At 34.2% G+C, this 21,441-nt stretch overlaps 2 protein-coding genes across 2 annotated transcripts in view; one reads left to right on the plus strand and one right to left on the minus strand.

Annotated features, from left to right (window-relative positions):
• Window positions 1–2,142: 2,142 nt before the first annotated feature.
• Window positions 2,143–5,700, plus strand: LOC114302708 (clavaminate synthase-like protein At3g21360). The gene is made up of 3 exons (XM_028247777.2): window positions 2,143–2,537; window positions 3,794–4,047; window positions 5,018–5,700. Exons 1-3 carry the CDS (start codon window positions 2,172–2,174, stop codon window positions 5,361–5,363), a joined length of 966 nt encoding a protein of 321 aa, XP_028103578.2. The 5' UTR covers window positions 2,143–2,171; the 3' UTR covers window positions 5,364–5,700.
• Window positions 5,701–10,939: 5,239 nt separating this feature from the next.
• LOC114302709 (protein decapping 5) overlaps window positions 10,940–21,441 on the minus strand; it is a 29,295-nt gene continuing 18,793 nt past the window's right edge. The window contains exons 6-8 of the mRNA XM_028247778.2: window positions 11,732–11,923; window positions 11,482–11,592; window positions 10,940–11,394 (exon numbers count right to left, since the gene is read on the minus strand). Of these exons, the coding sequence (XP_028103579.2) occupies window positions 11,224–11,394; window positions 11,482–11,592; window positions 11,732–11,923 (474 nt within the window). The 3' untranslated portion in view covers window positions 10,940–11,223. The remainder of the gene's footprint in view (window positions 11,395–11,481; window positions 11,593–11,731; window positions 11,924–21,441) is intronic.

Below are 21,441 nucleotides of genomic sequence, written 5' to 3' on the forward strand. Positions count from 1 at the left end.
CTTACCTACTTTAGAGGGTTAGAGCTTCCTTGTACCACCCCCATCAACTCTCTTATAAGCCATTCCAAACTGTAGCTCACTTTTTTTTTTTGCTTTGCTTTGCTTTGTTTACGGATTACAGTGCACATTTATGGTTTTTATTTTTTTAAAATTCATAATTAAAAATTATATTTTAATAAAATAAAAAAATAGAATTTGTTAATAGAATAGAGAAAAAATAGAAAATTTGTTGGGAGAAATAGATGAAAAAGTAATTCTTAAAATAGATAATAAATTTTTAATAATATTTTAAGGTAAAATATAAATAAACTGGTAAAGATGCTCTTATTTTTAATAAGATTTGATGGAAATCTAATTATTAGAACCTATTGGCTAAGTGATCATTATTTTTTATTAAGATTTAAGATTTTAAATTCAAATCCGAACCACCTAAAGAGATTATTAAAAATTTATCCAACTGTTAATTTCAAAACTTTAAGGGCATGTTTGATTGGGTGGATTAGAGTATGGGATTAGGATTATTAATCCGTGAGCCCAATTATCCTATGTTTATTTTAATATTTTAGTTTAGGATTTTTAGTTTAGGATTATTAATCTAATGGATAACTAATCCAATAAATATGTAGAATTATTAGTAATGGGATAAGGGTGAAATTATTAATCCAATTGGATAGTGAATACTACATTAATTTAATAAAATTATTAATATTTCACTATTAATCTTATTAATCAAACATGACCTAAGATTCATCGGGATATTCAGTTATAAAAAATAATAAGAAAGACGATGAGATGTAAATAGTAAAACCCGTCAAAGAGTAGGCGGCTTCAAACAAAACAATTTTAAGCCATGCAGTTGGACAAAAACCCAACAATATTTTACGACTTACCACAAAAGCTCTTCACAAAAGGACATTTTTCAGAATCTTTCACAATTTCACACTTTGCCGATTACAGCTGACCACTGTACAAGTACGATGTTCCAAATTATTATGTTTTCAACGCCTAATCTATCATTGTAAAAATTATTACGAGACAATCTTATTCCTTGTAAAACACCGATAAAAATAAGAATAAATTATAGTAAATTTTGATGTTTGTTTTTTAAAATAATCATTGTTATTCATCAATAAAATTTCTCTTTCTTTTATTAAAAAAAAAACATTTACCGTAAACATTTTCAAATTATGGCTATTTGTATTTTTTTTTTCTCCTCTAACTTCAAAACATATAATAATTAATCACCTCAAATTATTACCTTATTACACTTAATAACTTCTGTTAGGATTTGTCCCGAGATTTGGAATTAAGCTATGCATAAAGCACATGATATACTTATTGATTTTTTAATGATAATAATACATTTATCTAATGATTTCATTTGCATTTTGTCTCCCTTATCTTAATGACAAAGTGTAAACAAGATCACTAAATAAAAATATTATAGCCTTAAAATTTAATAAGTGTATCATGTGCTTTATATATAATCTGATTTTATATAAATCCTTCCGATAATCCTAACACAAGAGATTAATTGTAATCAGAAAATAATTTAAGGAGAAGGATTCCCTCCAATTCAGATTTTGGACTGGAGGGCATTGTTTGGGCCCATGAGGTTTATCACGGGTTCCATTTCGATGATCTAAATCGTTTATTTTGTCAGGCACTTCGTGTATTTCTCCCACAAAAAAAAAATTAAATCTATCCGATAACTGAAACTTGTTCAATTTATTGAGTTTGTTACTAAAAAAATGTATGATTTATTTTAAAAAACATAATTATTGTGTGTTTTTTTAGTGAAAAATTGAACAAGTTATAATTATCGAATCGATCTAATTTTTTTCATGGATGAAATACACGAAATGTCCAATAAAATAAATGATTCAGATCATCAAAATGAGACTCATAGTGAGCCTCACGAGCCTAAACATCGTCTTCCAATTCAAAATTTGGACCGAAAAGAATCCTTTTTCATAATTTAATGTGATTTATTGTTAAATTTTGAAATTTATTGAATAAAATATAAATAAGTCATAATTTTAAAAAATTTACTCTAATTTGACAATCCCCAGAACACACCCCCGATCCCCCCCCCCCCCCCGACCCTATAAATACCCTCCAATCCAAGCCAAAGTCCCAACAACCACCAACCAAACAAGAGAGAGAGAGAGATGGAATTCTCTTGCAAGGATTTCAAGGTAGGAAAGTGTGAAGGTGAGAAATTGGTGGATGGTGAGACCATGCCACTAGTGCTACTACCACCACAACCCAACAAGAGTGGCTTGGAATCGCTGGTCTCGGCTGTGAAGAATAACAAGGAGTGGTTCGAGGAGATGATCGTCAAGAATAGTGCCGTCCTGCTTCGAGGCTTTGACGTAGAGAAGGCCGAGGACTTCAATGATATCGTCGAAACCTTCGGGTGGGACGACATCCGGTACGTGGGGCCTGCGCCCCGGACTCATATTTACAAGAGAGTTTGGACTGCCAATGAGGGTCCACTGTCTGAGTTTATATACTACCACCATGAAATGGTTTTGGTAAGTTCTAACTTCTCAGGTTTCATATTCATATTCATATTCATATTAATACATGGTTCTATTCAGAAAGTGTTTGATAACACTATGGTTTTTGTGTAGAATGGTTTTGTTTTTTTGTGAACTAAGCACAGATTGTGATTCATCCAGGAAAGTGTATATTGATTCTATTAAAAGTTGTGCACTCCACTGCTTTAGATCAATTACAAATTGTGTTTTGTTTAGTATATGAACAAAATCAGACATGGCTCTTGTGCTAACAAGAATTCTCTCTTCAACCAAAATTCAACTTTATTTGGTGGGGAAAATTTCAACTTTATTTCCTTCATGGAAAACTCTGCTTATCATGGAAAGTTATCAAGAAAATCACTGTGAAAGGAGAAGTATGGTTGAGATTTAATTGGTGTATTGTAAAATTCATATATAAATAAATCTGAACTGCACGTTGATATTTTCAAATAAAATTCTGAATAAAAATTTTAAATATGTAGTACTACTATTCCTTCATTTGATCAAGATGAAAGTTGAAGGTCTGATGTGTTGGTCCATGTTCACCTTCTTTCTGGTTTGTAGTCATAGGTTATTATAGCATGGCTAAGATCCTATAAACTGTTCAACATGCATACAAATGAGGGAGTATGGGACCAAGCAATTCAACTCTCATGCCGAGACTTGAAATGGGCTCCAACAGTTCAAGCGATACTAAACCAAATGACCAAGAATATGAAATCTAAAGCTAATAATGATTCATAGGTTGGCTTGGCCCCATAAAAAGAAGATCAAATCTTTACATTAGATGTGAAATTTTGGATAACAATTTGGAAAATTTTTTGAACGAATAGACTTTTCTTTTCTTTTCTTTTCTTTTCTTTTTCCCTCTCTTTCAAACTCTTCTTAGTGACTGCCAAACCATTTTTAACAAGTATAATATATATATATATATATATTTTTAACAAGTCAAGCACAAATTTAATTGTGAGGTATTTGACAACTTTTCTTGACCTCAGCATCAACCACTTTGATTTGACATGTTTGGTTAACAAACTGGCATATATTAAACCCATGATTAATCCTTGTGGAAAAACATATATCAATAGAATGATGGTGAATGCTGTACCAATAGGAAACCAAGTGGTTGTAGTTATTACCTACTCTAAACGTCATAAAGCATGAATTGGCTTTAATTAATCACCTTTTTTTCTTTTTCTTTTTCTTTTTCTTTTTTGGTGTGATTTGTGATGAGATGGCCAATTAATCAGATCAAGGAATTTCCGAAGAAAGTAATACTTTTCTGTGAAATACCGCCACCGGAAGGTGGGGAGACACCGTTCGTGCCTAGCTTCAGGGTAACGGAGAGGATGGTGGAGGAGTTCCCAGAGGTGGTGGAGGAACTGGAGAAGAAAGGCCTCAAATACACGTTCACGGCGCTCAGCAACGACAATACATCGTCAATGAGAGGCCGAGGTTGGGAGGATGCTTTCGGTACCTCAGACCGCGCTGAAGCCGAAAGAAGGTATGTGTGTATGTACACTTATGAGTGGGTAATTCTCTCCGGTATATGTATATTAGACCCTAATGCCTTACAAACTAAGAAAGCATCATTGAGTTTACATTATGGAATCTTTCATGATTTGTTTCTAACATTGCTTAAATTTATAAGTATTAGGCTTTTCCCCTGTCAAGAAATTAGATTAGATTCCCAGTCATGTCAGATCCATTACGAGCCCTACCTTGATAATCTGATATATTCATTTTATAAATCTCTTATTAGTGTCTAGATTATTTACGGAGAAAAAATCAATTGATACAATAACTATAGCTATATATAATTTTTATCACGTTTGTTTTCAAGCAAATAGAAGGTCTATTTCTAATATCATAATTGTAATTTATTTTTTAAAGATAAATGTAATCAAATAATATAGTTATTATTATCGGATCAATCTTAATTTTTTTATTTTTTATTTATTTATGTATAATCTTCATTTTGGGATGTACAAAATGAACTTCTCTGCAACTTCTTAACTGCATACCAGCAAGTTCTTTATTCTAATACTTGATTTGGTTCATGTTTTTTTAACTTGACCAAAAAACTAGCTTACTTTCATTTATATATGAACTTTTTTTAAATTTAGCCAAGTTTTTTATTTTTTTTTATTTTTAGAGAAGTTGAATTTTTCCCAAACTACAAAACCCTGAACTGAACTGAACCAAACCCAAGTGTTTGACAATAACTTCAAAAATGGTTATGTAGAAATTCTCTTGCAAGTGAAATATGCTTTCTGAATCTTTTTTAAAAAATAAAAAATAATTTGACAAAAATATATATCAAAAAGATTTTTTTTTTATCCCCTAAATTTGGTCTCAAAAAAAGAGAAAATCACATGAAAATGATGTAGTTTTTTTCATTTGTTCATCATTTTTCTTATATAGAAATTTTTTCAAAAAACAGATTTTATTAACGAAACAATCTTGTTTTGCAGGGCGAAGGCTCTGGGAATGGACATGGAGTGGCTACCAAACGGAGGGGTGAAGACCATCTTGGTGCCGCGAAATCTAACAAGGGTGTTTGAGGGAAGAAAGGGGAGAAAGATGTGGTTCAACACCATCGTGGGGATGCATGGGAAGGAGATCAGCTCGGCCACAATGGCGGACGGAACGGAGATACCGGAAAAAGTGGTGAAGAGATGTGAAGAGATCATTGAAGAAGAGAGCATCCAATTCAAGTGGGAGAAGGGTGATGTGCTCTTCCTTGATAATTTGGCTACCCTCCATGGAAGAAGACCCTCCCTTCCTCCTAGGAAAGTCCTTGTTGCTACTTGCAAGTAGGGCTTCAATTTGTGATCCACTTAATTCAAGAAATGGTCTTGAACACAGGAACCAACTACAAAATTAGACAAAATCTTTTCACATGAAATAAGTCTCGCACCAATATAAGAGGGTTTATGTCTCATTTTGTGATTGGTTTTTGTGTAGAAATAATATGATCAAGTCTGAGTCTTTGTTCCTTTAGAAGGCATATATATGCTTTTAATATTTAACTTTTAATGAAGTAATCAGTATTCAATAAAACATGGTTTCCACACAATAAGGATAGCGAACAATAATTAATACATCATGTACTAGAAATGCAAGGAAATGCAATAAAATTTTATTCAATTCTCCATATTATGAAGATCTATATATTGTCCTTTAACTTTGTGCAAAGTTCTAGCTCAAAGGACTCCAATTTTCTCCACAGATCAATATGCCCGTGTTCCAATTTTAATTTTTTTTCTCTCTCTTTCCTTTTGGATCGGCAAAAGAATAAATTTTATTGATTTAAAATCAAGGTGAAACCTTACATCTTAAATCAATAAAGAGGACTAAAATAATAACAACAAAGGCAACTTGAAAAATGCTATAAGTGTGATAACCTTGTTCCGTATGATGCTAATTGGTCCTTAGTATGAATATGATTATGTGTTTGATATGATTTTGTGTGTCATTATGTGAAAATATGTAGTTTGAATTTCTATCTGTTCAACGTAAGAAAATCTATTTGATTATCTGCTTTGAAATTTAAATTGAAGGCTCTAACGGCCACCAAACGCGAAATTGATTACGCCATTGTGATTAGCGTAATTTTTAGAGCCTATGGTGAAATTTAATTAAAAATTAATTCGGATCAAATTAATTAGATTAAATTAATGATATAGTGCTCAATTATTCAATATTGTAAATATAATTAAGGAAACTCATATAAGTGGAGCATTATACACCCAACCCCTCTCTTTTTGTTCATTTGGCTGAAACCAACTCAAAGAAAGGAGAGAGAGGGCCGGCTAGAGAGGGAGAGAGGGAAACAATTGAAGTTTTGATTTTGAAGCTTGAGTAATTTGAAAACCAACTCAAGATTTGACTATAAATTGGGAAGATTGGGCTTTTAGGTAAGCAATTGGCTATGAATTCATGAGTTTAATATTGTAATTTGTGAATTCAAAGTTGAAGGGTGATCAAGAACAAGAATTGTGTTGTATTTGATGAATTTGAAGTCATGGAATGCATGCATGTGTATAATTGCCATGAATTTGTAGAGTTGAGCATGAAAGGTATGATCCATGTAGGATTTTGGTTAGAGTTCATGCTTGAGATCACCATTTGCACCGTTTGAGTTGGTAATGAAAGTTATATCTCACATGCATGTACAATTCCTAAGAGTATGAGCTTTGAATGCATGAAATTGTTATGTTGAAAATAAGTTTGGTGTGAATTGAGACATGCATGTGATTAATTTGTGAAATTGAGCCTCATAATGTAATGAATTTGGTGTTGGATCATGTTAGTACATGTATATGTGAAGTTTGAGCGAAAATCATGTGTTTAGAGCCTTTGAATATCAAATTCGAACTCAAGAACAAGTTCTGGAAAACCCAGAATTTATGACGTCTGCTCGAGCGACGATTCCGCTGCTCGAGCGAGAAATGCAAGTTCCCAGAACTTTTTGCAAACATGATGTCCGCTCGAGCGGGGAGCTATGTAGGATGACATTCCGCTCAAGCGTCTGAGTTCGCGCTCGAGCGTAGAAAAGATGTAACCAGTACTTTTGCAGACCTTATGGGTCCACTCGAGCGGGGACGTCCACGCTCGAGCGGGGACCCCTGTTTCTGAAATTTTGAAAATGCGTTCTGTGTTTCATTTTCCGTTCCCTTTCACTTCTAAGTACTCTTAGGCATGCATTAAGCATTGTAATGAGTTAAAGGATAAGAATGAAGCCTAAAGAAGAATATGTGAATTAAGAACAGATTGAATTGTTTGTGACCCTTTGTGTTCATGGAATGTGTAGGGTCAAGCTCTAGGGCAAATCATCCAGCCGATCACCGTGAGTAATATCTTAACAAAGATATCTGAAATATGCTATTTGTCCAGTTGCTCATCTTCCTATAAGTCTGTCAATTTGAATTGTGGACAAATATTTGCTATGTCGAAAGAATGAAAGTCTGAATAGGCCAAAGGCCAGTTTGACATGAAAGTATGAATGGGCCAGAGGCCAGTTTGACATGAAAGTCTGAATGGGCCAAAGGCCAGTTTGACAAGAAAGAATGGTTGGGCCAAAGGCCAGTTTGACATAAATAGATTGGGCCTGAGGCCGTCCGATGTGTTTGGAACCGTAGTTACTTGACCTATATATGTATGTATTAGATAGAAATATGGATTGGGCTCAAGGTCGTCTGATGTATATTGTTCCAATGTATTTCTTTATTTGATATTATTCACTGGGCTTTCGCTCACGCTCATTCATGTGTCTGTAGGTAAGCCAAGGGAGCTCCAAACCCAGCCTCAGTGAAATTTGTGTGGAACAACCAAGGTTTGAGGAGTCAGCCCATACGTCTCACGCACGAGACTCGTCTTCGCCCTTTTACTATCTTGTTTTATTTTGTCATGTTGGCGAGGACTTTGGATACGTTGTAAGTAGTTTTGATTGGCTGACCTAGACTTGAATAATCTTGTCTGTACAGAACTTTATGTTACTGTATTTACTAATGTGAATTATTAATATGAATATGTATGGTTTGTTATAATGTGCCATGTAAGCACAGCTCTATGGACAAAGTCTTAAATTTGCTTCCGTTTGACCCCTTTACTCTGATGAGTTATGTCTGGTTTGGTTTGAGGTCGTAGGTAATCCCTTGATTACTGGCCGGTTATGTCCTTAACCCATAGGGGCAGGTCTGGGTCATGACAATAAACATCAAAGCAAAGGCTAATAACCCAACTAGATTGGCATGATAACCTCACCCAAATCATTTGCAGCATAATCCAACCAACTAGTTGATGAGTAGTACAACCAATTGAACAGCAGTCACAAAAACAAAAACAAAGACAAAAGCAAAAAGGGCCACCACCACTAGAACACAGCTAAACCAAATACACCTCAGCAGCCCTTTATACAATCCAACCTGAAGACAATATCATCAACAGAAAAAGGCAAACCTTACTGTTGTACTTCACCCAAAGAGCTATATGGACTTTGATAGAATCCAATATATTCACCCAATGAATACTCTTCCCCTCAAACTTGAATGCATTCCTAGCTTTCCAAACACTCCAAATTACTGCAGCAGGAGCAGCCTCCCAAACCTGTTTCCCCTCTGAATTTAACCCCATTCCACCAGGTCAATAGATTGCTGATATAAGTTAACATCCCAATGGCAAAAATAAACTCAGTATTAATTGCCTGAAATTACATAAAGAAGGTTTTTATGACAAGGAATCCTTCCAAGAGAGGACCATCTTGCAGAGTAAATTTTGAATATCACTTGTTGCTAGTGATAATTGAAAGATCGGTTGAAAAAACTCAATACTTGTTGAATGTTGAGCTGCTTGTCTCTCCAAGTACACTTTGCACGTGAGGGGGAGTGTTAACTTGATATAATATTGTTAGAATCTCTCCTAATAGGTTAAGTTTTTGAAACAGTTGGTGATTTAACAAAACCAAAGACTTAAGCTGGTGAATGAGGACAGATGAGGTCACACATGGAGGGTAGTATTAACTTAATATATTGTTAGGATCTTTCCTAATAGCTTAAATTTTTTAAATAATTGGTGACTTAATAAAACCAAAAAGTTAGGTCGGTGGATGTGGAGAGACAGGGTCGTACGTGAGGAGAAGTGTTAATATATATTGTCACACATTGTTGGGATTATTTCTTGACAACTTACACTTTTGAAATAATTAGTGATTTAACAAAACCAAAGAGCTGAGGTGCTCATTCAACGGGTGTAATTTCTAATAAAGTCTCACTGCTATACGATACAGCTTTTCTATCAAATAAATTATCAAGCAGACAACAACACATTTTTGTGAAGCCGCCAAGCTTCGGAGGTTTTGTAGTCAAATGTGTTGCCGGCATGGCATACGTAGGACAACCCTCTGTTGTAGTTTTACAATTGGCATTTGCCGTTCTCACACTATCCTTAAAATGGTTTGCGAGAGCAGTACAGAAAGGTCATGTTTGATTCACAATACTAATAGTGAGGTATTAATAATCCTATCAAATTAGTGTGGTATTAACTGTCCCACCCCTGCCCCGTTACTAATAATCCTACAAATTTGTTAGATTAATTATTCATTGGATTAATAGTCCTAAACCAAAATGTCAAAACAAACATATGATGATTGGGCCCACGGATTAATAATCCTAATCCCATGATTTAATCCTTCCAATCAAACATGTCCAAAGAGTTTTGACTTTGTGTCTGTCTATGAGGGTCTAACTAAAGCCAATTAAAAGTATTCAACTTCATGCTATTCCAACAACTAAGGACATGCCTAGTACTAATTAATCAATCAACATAATAATAAATTTTCAATTTAACAAAATCTCTAAAAACTTAAACCAATGACATGATTGTTAGCTCAAGACATATATAGTAATTACAAAATTTTTGAAAACAAATTAGTAACTATTACCCAAATAGAATCAAAGAGTCAAGACTTAAGTGGAGGAATAATTTTAAGGATATTAAACACTGTTAGCTGGCGACAAATAGTGCCTGCAAAATTTTTAAAACAAAATATCAACTGTTACCCTTAGGCTATATTTGGTTAATGAATTTAGAGAGAAATTTGAAAAGATAGAAGATGTGTAAAATATCAATAAAATGTAATTATAATTCATTCACATTTCACCTACATTTTTTTTTCTCTTTGCAAATCTCTCTCCAAATTTATGAACCAAACACACCATTTTCTTTCCCTTTGCAAATCTCAAGTAAGACCAATAAAGATAGAATTAAAAACAAATATGTTCATTTTTTTTCAGGTTTGAGAAAGAAAACAAAAAATACAACAGTGAGCCAGCAAACTACTGCTATGCTCAGATCGTTAGAATAGCACCAAGATAAGAGAGACCAAATAAGATATAATTTGATCATGTAAAACAAAATCCGAAAGATATAATGGTAAGAATATATATATATATATATTGTAAGAAAAAGTCAAATTTATTTAAATAGACCGAACATATAGGCGTTGATAAAATGAAATAACAAAATAAGCATCTATATTAGTCAACGCCAATTGATTGGCACACAATGCTTGGAACCATCTAAACTGTACCGAAAATGCATAGGACCATCAAAATTGTTCTATTAAGCCATTCAAAATCCTCCGACTTGGGAGTGAGGGGCACTCTCCTAGGTTGTGCTTAGGTTGCCACTGATTTCCCTCCCACTTTTTCACAGTTCAAAACAAAATTTAAAAATAATAATAAAACAAACAATAAAAATATGAAACAAACAAAGCCAATCAAAATCTTGTTCCAACTATTTTGTCAACTATATTGCAAAGCCAACGCCAGGGTATATCTCAACCTGTTCACCTCTCAGTTTTTTGTTGTATAACAGTAAAATTTCAATTCAAATTTCTGCTAATCACATGAACCAACCTTACCTTGTTGGGATACTATTATTACATCAATTCTTCTCTACAACAAGCTGCATATCCAGAAAGAAGAAAAAAGGCAAACAAACAAACAAAAATTAATGTTGATTAAGAGCAAAGAGATTTTAAGACATGTAAAAAAATACCACAAATCCTAATTTTATTTTTCGGCCAATGAAGAGTAAGAGGCACAAACATTACAAGCACAGTCCTAAATCAAGCTTTAATTTCTACCCAAACATTTGGAAACTACCACATACTATCTTAGGAATCACGAGTTGACATGCCCCCCCTGCCACGACCCCTCCCAACATAGCCGTAGCCGTAGCCGTAGCCGTAGCCCCCCCTTCCATAATACGAGCCTCGAAAACGACCACCACGCCCAGGCCCACGACCACCTCGGCCACCCCGGTACCTTGAAAAATCACCAAATGTCTGTACACAAGAAACAGGTAAGCATGTGTGTGTATGAGAGAGTAAAAACTAAAACCAAAACTGCAAAATGGTAATTTCAATTTTCACCTCTGTGTCTATCTTCATTTGCTCAGAGAACCTAGTCCTTCCATTATTTGAATCATGATCAAGAGCATTGCAAGAGAGGTAATCAAAAAAGTCATCCTTATTGTAATTGGGCTACAAAACAACAAAACAAAACAAAATGTGATGTAAGAAGACATGGAAAATGGATAACAAGATATCTTCATTCACATTGGTTGAATCTAGCTTTAAAAGAGGTCAAATAAATAAATAAATAAGACGATGGCTATCTTACTTTCATCTCAAATTTCACTAATTCGGCATTGTCTTCATCTTGATAATCATCTTCGTCAGTGCCATTCCCATCCCCTTCTTTGTGAGATTTGTTACTTTTGCCAAGATGGCCCCATACTTCATCCTTCTTGAATTTCTCATTCATTGCCATAAAATCAAAATCCTCGGTAAATTTGGTCACTGGGCGAGAACTCTGCAAACCAATGTTCAAGATTCCATGTTATCGAACCACCATTTAAATTAGATTACCGTAAATCATAGTGTCAGTACATAACAGAAAAAATACAAACTGCTTTGTAATCCTATTAGATCTCACAACACCACTCCAATTTCTAGTAGTTACATAAATCAACGCATTCTTTAACGCAAGCAACATCTCAAATCAGGAAACAATTGGAGCTACACACAATGCTCTACTAGTGAAGTGCCACTGACACAAAGAAGAAAGAACCTTTAAGTAAACAAAAATTAATACTTCGAAGTTAAAATGAACTCACTGTGCAGCAAATGAACTCACACCCTAAGTATAAGCAAAGATGCAAAAGAATAAGATCACACACAAAGTATTAAGCATTCCACATTATGTCAAGTGGCCCCCCGGTACATACACACATGCGCGCGCACACACACCCAAAAAAAAAAAAAAAAAAAAAAAAATCGCTATGGAACAACTAATGAGATAGCTCATAACTACAAGCAAGGCTGGAAAATACACAGTACACCTCATCAGGATTCTTGTTACCAGAATAAACCATTGACTATCAAACGATAAAGAAAATAACAAGGCTCGACGTAAACATATTTCTGTTTACATTCTTCAATGCTTGAGAAACACCTAGCTTTTAACTAAAAACAAAAATTAACAGGCTTGTTTGGTTTGTATCTCAAGATACAATTTTTGAGAAATTTTTAAAATGTTATTTGGTTCAAATTTTTTGAAAATTTTTTTCAAAATCACTCTCCTACACATTAATCAATTACTTTTTCTCTCTTCTCTCCTCAATCACTTTTTCTCTCACACACATTTACTAAACTACAACAAAATATCAAATCATCCCAAATTCCAAAATTATTTTCAAAATATACAACCAAACAAACAAAAAATTCTAAACTCCCTCCCAAATTTTTTTTTTGAAAATTTATCTCAAAACACAAACCAAACACATCCAACATCTTTCAATAAATGGATTTAGTAAGGATGGGTTTAGATATTGGGATAAACTACCAATATGTCCTAATAATTAAACTCAATTTCCATCAAGTCCTATTGAAAATAAGTCCTAGCAAAATCGTCACTTCAAATAATTTTTTGTGACGATTTTTTGCATGTCGCTAAAAATTGACAATTAGTGACTTTTTTTATCACGATTTTTATAAATTGTCTCTAAAACTTACAATTATTGACATTTTTCTATGACGAATTTTTCAAATTGTCACTGAAAGTTGAAACTTTGCGACTTAATTTTTGTGACAATTTTCAAATTGTAACTGAAAATTAACAATTAGTGACATTTTTTAATAATATTTAATGAAAAATGCCATTAATTATCATAAGACCGATTGGACAATAAGTACATCTATTAGAACTTACATGTAAGTCTCCCTAGATGTTGCCCCATGACCCATATTCTATGGTTTGGTCGAGTTCTCCAAGCACAGATTGGTATTTCCAACAAAATCCATAGATGGTTTTGAGACTCGTAAATCTTTGGATCCAAGACAATAAGACAAAGATGTAATTTATAACCCATCAAGCAAAGCATATGAAATATCCTATGACAAATGGTTCTTCTATCCCCTTCTATCTTGCTATGTGGTTAGCTATGAAACACGGGTACTCCGAAAATGTTGTTGTACTCGTACCGGATACTGGTACGTGTACCGATAGGGCTGCACGCGTATCGAGTACTTGAAATACATACCGGGTACGTTTTTTTACTTTAATTACAAATCATTTATTTGATGTGCCGGAGATGAAAAATATATTATTCAATAATGAAGTTTATGGGAGTGAAAATTGAATTTTCAAATTTCTAAATTTTACTTAGCTTGCTTTTGAAATGAAACTTTACTTTATAATTTCTCCTATTTAATGGCATTAAAATAGTTTATGGACTTTGCTTTGGTATTGATAGAGTTGAACTACGATATCTCTTTGATTTTGTAATTTCTCCTTTTAGTTTGGTATTGAACTTTGATTTGTAAGTTGAATCTCAAACTATAAATTATAAAAAATAAAAAAATTATTGATGTACTCCAATCAAACTTGAATCCTATTTATTCTCGGTCTTTCCGTATTGGCGTATTCGTACCAATATCCATACCAGCACCCGTGCTTCATAGGTGGTTAGTCAGATAAGGAGTTAACAGGACACCACATGCTATGTGGAAGCCCAGTTAACAGTCCAGATACCTAATCTGACAGATTTAAATATCAACTTGATTTCGAATAACTAGATTCTAGCAACCATAAAATATCTGAAATAAAAACTGCTCCTCTTCAATGAGGATACCCTCTCCCAACCAAAACCCCATTTGCCACCTCAAAAAAGTGCTAAAGAGAGATAGAGGCACCATCAAATTGCCAGTTTGCAAACTCCCCACCACATCACTGGTAAGTCCATACAACTGCTGCATCTCCATTTTCTAGATCCACTCTCTTTATAAACTCTTATTGCTGACAGATGTAAGGTTTGCATCAGCTACACACCCTTCCTCAACAGCCAAAGGCAGTGGCTGCTGAGCAAATCCTTTTTAAGCTTGACAAGTATTCTTTTCCTCTCAAGAAAACCAAAAAAGTGTTTTTTTTTTTTCCCCTTACAAATATTCTTTCCCTTGCTGGTTCCTTTATTTACGTCTGTCTATATAGGTCTCGAGTGTATTCTCCTTCCCCCAACGTTCTTCCCCCCTATTCTTCTTCTACTCCTGCCTCATTCCCTCATCTCCTCCATTACCAAGGTTCATCTATTTCCCTCACTTTCTTTTCCATCTCTGCTCTTTCTTGTTTCCCTTCTCTGCAGGAGTGCAGGTCTTTCACTGTGCTACATCTCTCTCCCTCACAGAGACTGGCATTCCGGGTGGGTTTCACCTTCAGCCTTCAGCTTTGCTCAAAAAAGTTGGTTTCACTTTCACCTACTTGATTATTAGGGGAGAAAAAGACTTTTTTGTAATCTTTGGTAGTTCAGATGGCTGCTTCCATGTGACCATAACTCACAATTCAATGATGTGATCTGTGCATTATGTAGTTTATATTATTTAGTAGGAATTAATCCCTACTAAATACTTTCATAAGACAACCCAATCCCTTATAAGTGCAAGTGGTAATTCTTTATACATCCAGTATAAACTTCCAGAAGTATTAATTTGTAATCAAAGATTATGTCTTCCTACTTCTTTTGTTCTTATTAAAAACATGTCTCAGGCCATAATCCTATAAACACCTTTTCTGTGTTTGCTTATGCCAATTTCTAAAATTGATTCTATTGGCATACACACAACCTTTAATAATCAACCGATTATTTTTGAGTTCATTACAGAACCTTATACAAAAGAATTAGATCGGATTAAGGATCTAGTTAATTTCAAAGAAAAACAAATTAATTTCCTCCAAAAGGAAATTAGCTTTTTAACTACGAACGACTTCAATAGTCTTCTTTCCAGCAAAAAATCACTTGAACAAGAATTTCAACATGAAATCTGCAGTGATATTCCAAATGCCTTTTGGAATAGGAAGACACACATAGTTTCTCTTCCTTATGAAGCAGGTTATGATGAGGGGAAAATCCCTACTCGCGCTCGACCAAGTCAAATGAAAAAAGAGTATTTAGAACTCTGTAAATCAGAAATTAATACTTTTCTCCAGAAAAAGCTTATTCGATCCAGTAGATCTCCTTAGAGTTGTACAGCCTTTCATGTTAATAAAAATGCAAAAATTGAAAGAGATGTGCCAAGATTGGTAATTAACTATAAACCTCTTAATAAAGCCTTACAATGGATAAGATATCCAGTTCCAAATAAAAAAGATCTTTTAGATCGTCTCCAGGATGCAATCATATTTTCTAAATTTAACATGAAATCAGGATATTGGCAAGTCCAAATCGCTGAACAAAACAGATACAAAACTGCTTTTACAATACCTTTTGGGCATTTTGAATGGAATGCTATGCCATTTGGATTAAAAAATGCACCTTCTGAATTCCAGCAAATTATGAATGATATATTCAATCTTTATACAGAATTTTCCATTTGCTATATTGATGTTGTTTTAATATTTTCTTCATCAATTGACCAGCACATGAAACATCTTAACATTTTTAAGCATGTTATTATTAAAAATGGCTTAGTTGTTTCTGCATCAAAAATGCAACTTTCTCAGACTACAATCAAATTTTTGGGTCAAAATATTCACAATGGTACTATTATTCCCATAAATAGAAGCATGGAATTTGCATCTAAATTTCCAGATGAAATTAAAGATAAAACTCAATTGCAGAGATTTTTAGGCAGTTTAAATTATATTCATGATTACTATCCTAACCTTGTTACAGATGCAGCTATTTTATATTCCAGACTCCGGAAAAATCCTCCTCCTTGGGGACCAGAACATACAGACGTTGTTCAGAAGATTAAGACTAGAGTTAAAACTCTACCTTGTCTTTCTTTACCAAATCTAGAATGGAAAAAAATTGTAGAAACTGATACTTCGAACTTAGGTTATGGTGGCATACTTAAACAATTTAATCCTAACAGTAACAAAGAAGAACTTTTAAGATTTACTTCTGATATTTGACATCAAGCTGCTAAAAATTATCCGACAATTAAACAAGAATGTTTAGCTATTGTTAAATGTGTCTTAAAATTCCAGGATGATTTATTAAATCAACATTTTTTAATAAGAGTTGATTGTTCTGCAGCAAAACAGATTTTTAAGAAGGATGTTAACAATCTGGCTTAAAAACAAATTTTTGCCACATGACAGGGCCAACTTTCAGTATTTGATTTTGATATTGAACATATCAAAGGAGAACATAATTCTCTTCCTGACTTCCTAACCCGCGAATATTTGCAGGGTCCAAATAATGTCCAGTAGAGGCCAAGGCCCGGGCAGACGGGGCCGTGGGCGGGGATCCAATCCCTATCATAAAGAATTTCCAGGCTTACATGCCTTTTCCAGTAAAAAAGGAGAATCTAGCCAATCGGCTAAAGATGTCCTCTTTACTCCTCCACTTTCATATGTTCAGAATTTTATCATTGAGGAAACTGTCCTCTATATTGAAAATTCCGATATTCAATGGATGAAAGATCCATGGGAAATTAAAAGGAGGTATTTTACTACTCAACATTTATTACCTCACTTTGATCAGTACAAATACATCTATGAGCAGATCCTTGTTGATACTGCCTCTGTTGACTTCAAACATACTCTTGCTGAGCCCAATCGCACAGCTAGTCCCATTAATTACAGCAAAGCTACTATCCAGCAGATCTTGCCGATGCCGGCCTGGGGCATGCATCCTCATGTTACCCGTACCCTTGAGATCCGTAATAAGAATCTCGTTACAGCTATTGGGATTATATTAATGCTTTTTTTCAAGTATTTTATTATATGAATCCCCCCGGAACCATTCTTGGTTCTTTTGTGTCCTTCCCGACCTTTTACAAAACGATCTCCCAAACTGGTTTCTCGTTTGGTGGGATAAATTTGGTATTCAGATTGATGCATTTCCAGTCAATGTTCGCAATACATTCAAAGAATGGCAGATTGCATACAACCACCTTCCAGGATACAAGGACATATCTATGTCCAAATATAGAGTCCATTTTGTTATCCGCTTTGGTATCCCCTGGATTTGGAAATGGGATTTCCTATGTGATCTCCAGAATAAAATTCCCCGTTTAAAACGAGTTTTTTTTTATAAGTGGTGGAATAAAATGGATGATCCCAAACCTCCTCAAGAACTTCTCCAGAAAATCAAAGGTCATACATAGGCCTGCTAGGATGCTACTCCCAAGCTTATCCCAGCTGCACCTACAGTCCAGAATCCATTTGTCCAAATTCAAAATGAATTACGACAAAAATATCCAGCACTTTCAAAACAAGAATTAGTCATCAAAAGTATGGACTACATGAAAGAACAATTTCTTCAGTCATTTAACCGTGATGATACTAGCATGAAATCTGGTACCCGTCACGACGATCCAAATGAAGGTCATACTAATCCTTATGAGGATGAAAATGAATTTTCAGCACTGGCAGGCGAATCACAAGAGCCAGCAAATGCCGATCCAAATTTTAGAGATTTTTGGGACTCACTCACGGGATTGATTGCCGACAAAATGAGCCAAGAAAAGGACAAGAAAGGAAAAGGAAAAGAGGAGTAATGTGCCACTTTGTCCTCCATTAATCCAGCATCACTTTCTAGCTCCATGTCAAAACAAGCCTACTTTCGGCTAAAGTAGATTCTTTGATAGTTGGCCATCCAACTGTCCATCTACCGACACTAAGTGATAAGGGAATTTCGAGGAGATAAGACGATCGACTCAAAGCCAACCAGGACACGCCACTTGTCTTGCTCATCCTTATCCATTATCTTTTATTTTATTATATAAGGGATGCCTCACCCTTGTTGAAGGCACGCTTTGAATGTTTTAAGCTTTTCAGTTTATAAGTCTGTACTCTCTCCTTCTCTCTCAGGGTGTAATTTTCTTTCAACCATTTGAAGTATAATAAATAGTTGCAGTACTGATTGTAAGTATTTCTTACTCTTCTTTTGATGTATGTCTGTTTATACTCTTGTTATATTAAATGATATATTAGCTTTTCATATTGAAAGACTGGGTAACTACTGATGGAAATATTATTACATTAGTACATCCTCCTGCAAAATCTTTAGAATTACTTCCCAGTGATTCTACTACCAGTCAACCCTTAGTTATTACTGCTTTTGTAGAACCTCCTACAAAAAGCACTAATGCGGTGACAGTTAAGGAAATTATTCCTATTCTAAAACAAAATAATTATACTAATCTTTTCTGTCAAACTATGGGGAAACAGTTAACCAGAATTGAAGAAACAGTTGTTCATATTAAGGACACCTGTCATCTTCAACCTAAGACTCCAGATATACAACTTGTAGCTTTTAAGCCTACTACTACACAACCTTAAATAATCAACCGATTATTTTTGAGTTCATTACAGAACCTTATACAAAAGAATTAGATCAGATTAAGGATCTAGTTAATTTCAAATAAAAACAAATTAATTTCTTCCAAAAGAAAATTAGCTTTTTAACTACGAAACAACGACTTCAACAGTCTTCTTTCCAGCAAAAAATCAAATCACTTGAACAAGAATTTCAACATGAAATCTGCAGTGATATTCCAAATGCCTTTTGGAATAGGAAGAAACACATAGTTTCTCTTCCTTATGAACCAGGTTATGATGAGGGGAAAATCCCTACTCGTGCTCGACCAAATCAAATGAAAAAAGAGTATTTAGAACTCTGTAAATTAGAAATTAATACTCTTCTTCAGAAAAAGCTTATTCGATCCAGTAGATCTCCTTGGAGTTGTGCAGCCTTTTATGTTAATAAAAATGCGGAAATTGAAAGAGGTGTGCCAAGATTGGTAATTAACTATAAACCTCTTAATGAAGCATTACAATGGATAAGGTATCTAGTTCTAAACAAAAAAGATCTTTTAGATCGTCTCCAGGATGCAGTCATATTTTCTAAATTTGACATGAAATCAGGATATTGGCAAGTCCAAATCGCTAAACAAGACAGATACAAAACTGCTTTTACAGTACCTTTTGCGCATTTTGAATGGAATGTTATGCCATTTGGATTAAAAAATGCACCTTCTGAATTCCAGCATATTATGAATGATATATTCAATCCTTATACAGAATTTTTCATTTGCTATATTGATGTTTTAATATTTTCTTCATCAATTGACCAGCACATGAAACATCTTAACATTTTTAAGCATGTTATTATTAAAAATGGCTTAGTTTGGGAGATCGTTTTGTAAAAGGTCGGGAAGGACACGAAAGAACCAAAAATGGTTACGGGGGGATTCATATAATAAAATGCTTGAGAAAAAGCATTAGCATAATGCCAATAGCTGTAACGAGATTTTTTATTACGGATCTCAAGGGTACGGGTAACATGAGGATGCATGCCCCAGGCCGGCATCGGCAAGATCTGCTGGATAGTAGCTTTGCTGTAATTAATTGGACTAGCTGTGCGATTGGGCTCAGCAAGAGTATGTTTGAAGTCAACAGAGGCAGTATCAACAAGGATCTGCTCATAGATGTATCTGTACTGATCAAAGTGAGGTAATAAATGTTGAGTAGTAAAATACCTCCTTTTAATTTCCCATGGATCTTTCATCCATTGAATATCGGAATTTTCAATATAGAGGACAGTTTCCTCAATGATAAAATTCTGAACATATGGAAGTGGAGGAGTAAAGAGGACATCTTTAGCCGATTGGCTAGATTCTCCTTTTTTACTGGAAAAGGCATGTAAGCCTGGAAATTCTGTATGATAGGGATTGGATCCCCGCCCACGGCCCCGTCTGCCCGGGCCTTGGCCTCTATTGGACATTATTTGGACCCTGCAAATATTCGCGGGTTAGGAAGTCAGGAAGAGAATTATGTTCTCCTTTGATATGTTCAATATCAAAATCAAATACTGAAAGTTGGCCCTGTCATGTGGCAAAAATTTGTTTTTAAGCCAGATTTTTAACATCCTTCTTAAAAATCTGTTTTGCTGCAGAACAATCAACTCTTATTAAAAAATGTTGATTTCATAAATCATCCTGGAATTTTAAGGCACATTTAACAATAGCTAAACATTCTTGTTTAATTGTCGGATAATTTTTAGCAACTTGATGCCAAATACCAGAAGTAAATCTTAAAAGTTCTTTGTTACTGTTAGGATTAAATTGTTTAAGTATGCCACCATAACCTAAGTTCGAAGTATCAGTTTCTACAATTTTTTTCCATTCTAGATTTGGTAAAGAAAGACAAGGTAGAGTTTTAACTCTAGTCTTAATCTTCTGAACAGCGTCTGTATGTTCTGGTCCCCAAGGAGAAGGATTTTTCCGGAGTCTGAAATATAAAATAGCTGTATCTGTAGCAAGGTTAGGATAGTAATCATGAATATAATTTAAACTGCCTAAAGATCTCTGCAATTGAGTTTTGTCTTTAATTTCATCTGGAAATTTAGATGCAAATTCCATGCTTCTATTTATGGGAATAATAGTACCATTGTGAATATTATGACCCAAAAATCTGATTGTAGTCTGAGAAAGTTGCATTTTTTATGCAGAAACAACTAAGTCATTTTTAATAATAACATGCTTAAAAATGTTAAGATGTTTCATGTGCTGGTCAATTGATGAAGAAAATATTAAAACATCATCAATATAGCAAATGGAAAATTCTATATAAAGATTGAATATATCATTCATAATATGCTGGAATTCAGAAGGTGCATTTTTTAATCCAAATGGCATAGCATTCCATTCAAAATGCCCAAAAGGTATTGTAAAAGCAGTTTTGTATCTGTCTTGTTCAGCGATTTGGACTTGCCAATATCCTGATTTCATGTCAAATTTAGAAAATATGACTGCATCCTGGAGACGATCTAAAAGATCTTTTTTATTTGGAACTGGATACCTTATCCATTGTAACACTTCATTAAG

The sequence above is a fragment of the Camellia sinensis genome, chromosome 5 (genome assembly GCF_055761805.1).
Source record: "Camellia sinensis isolate YWXY chromosome 5, ASM5576180v1, whole genome shotgun sequence".
In the NCBI taxonomy this organism is placed as follows: Eukaryota; Viridiplantae; Streptophyta; class Magnoliopsida; order Ericales; family Theaceae; genus Camellia; species Camellia sinensis.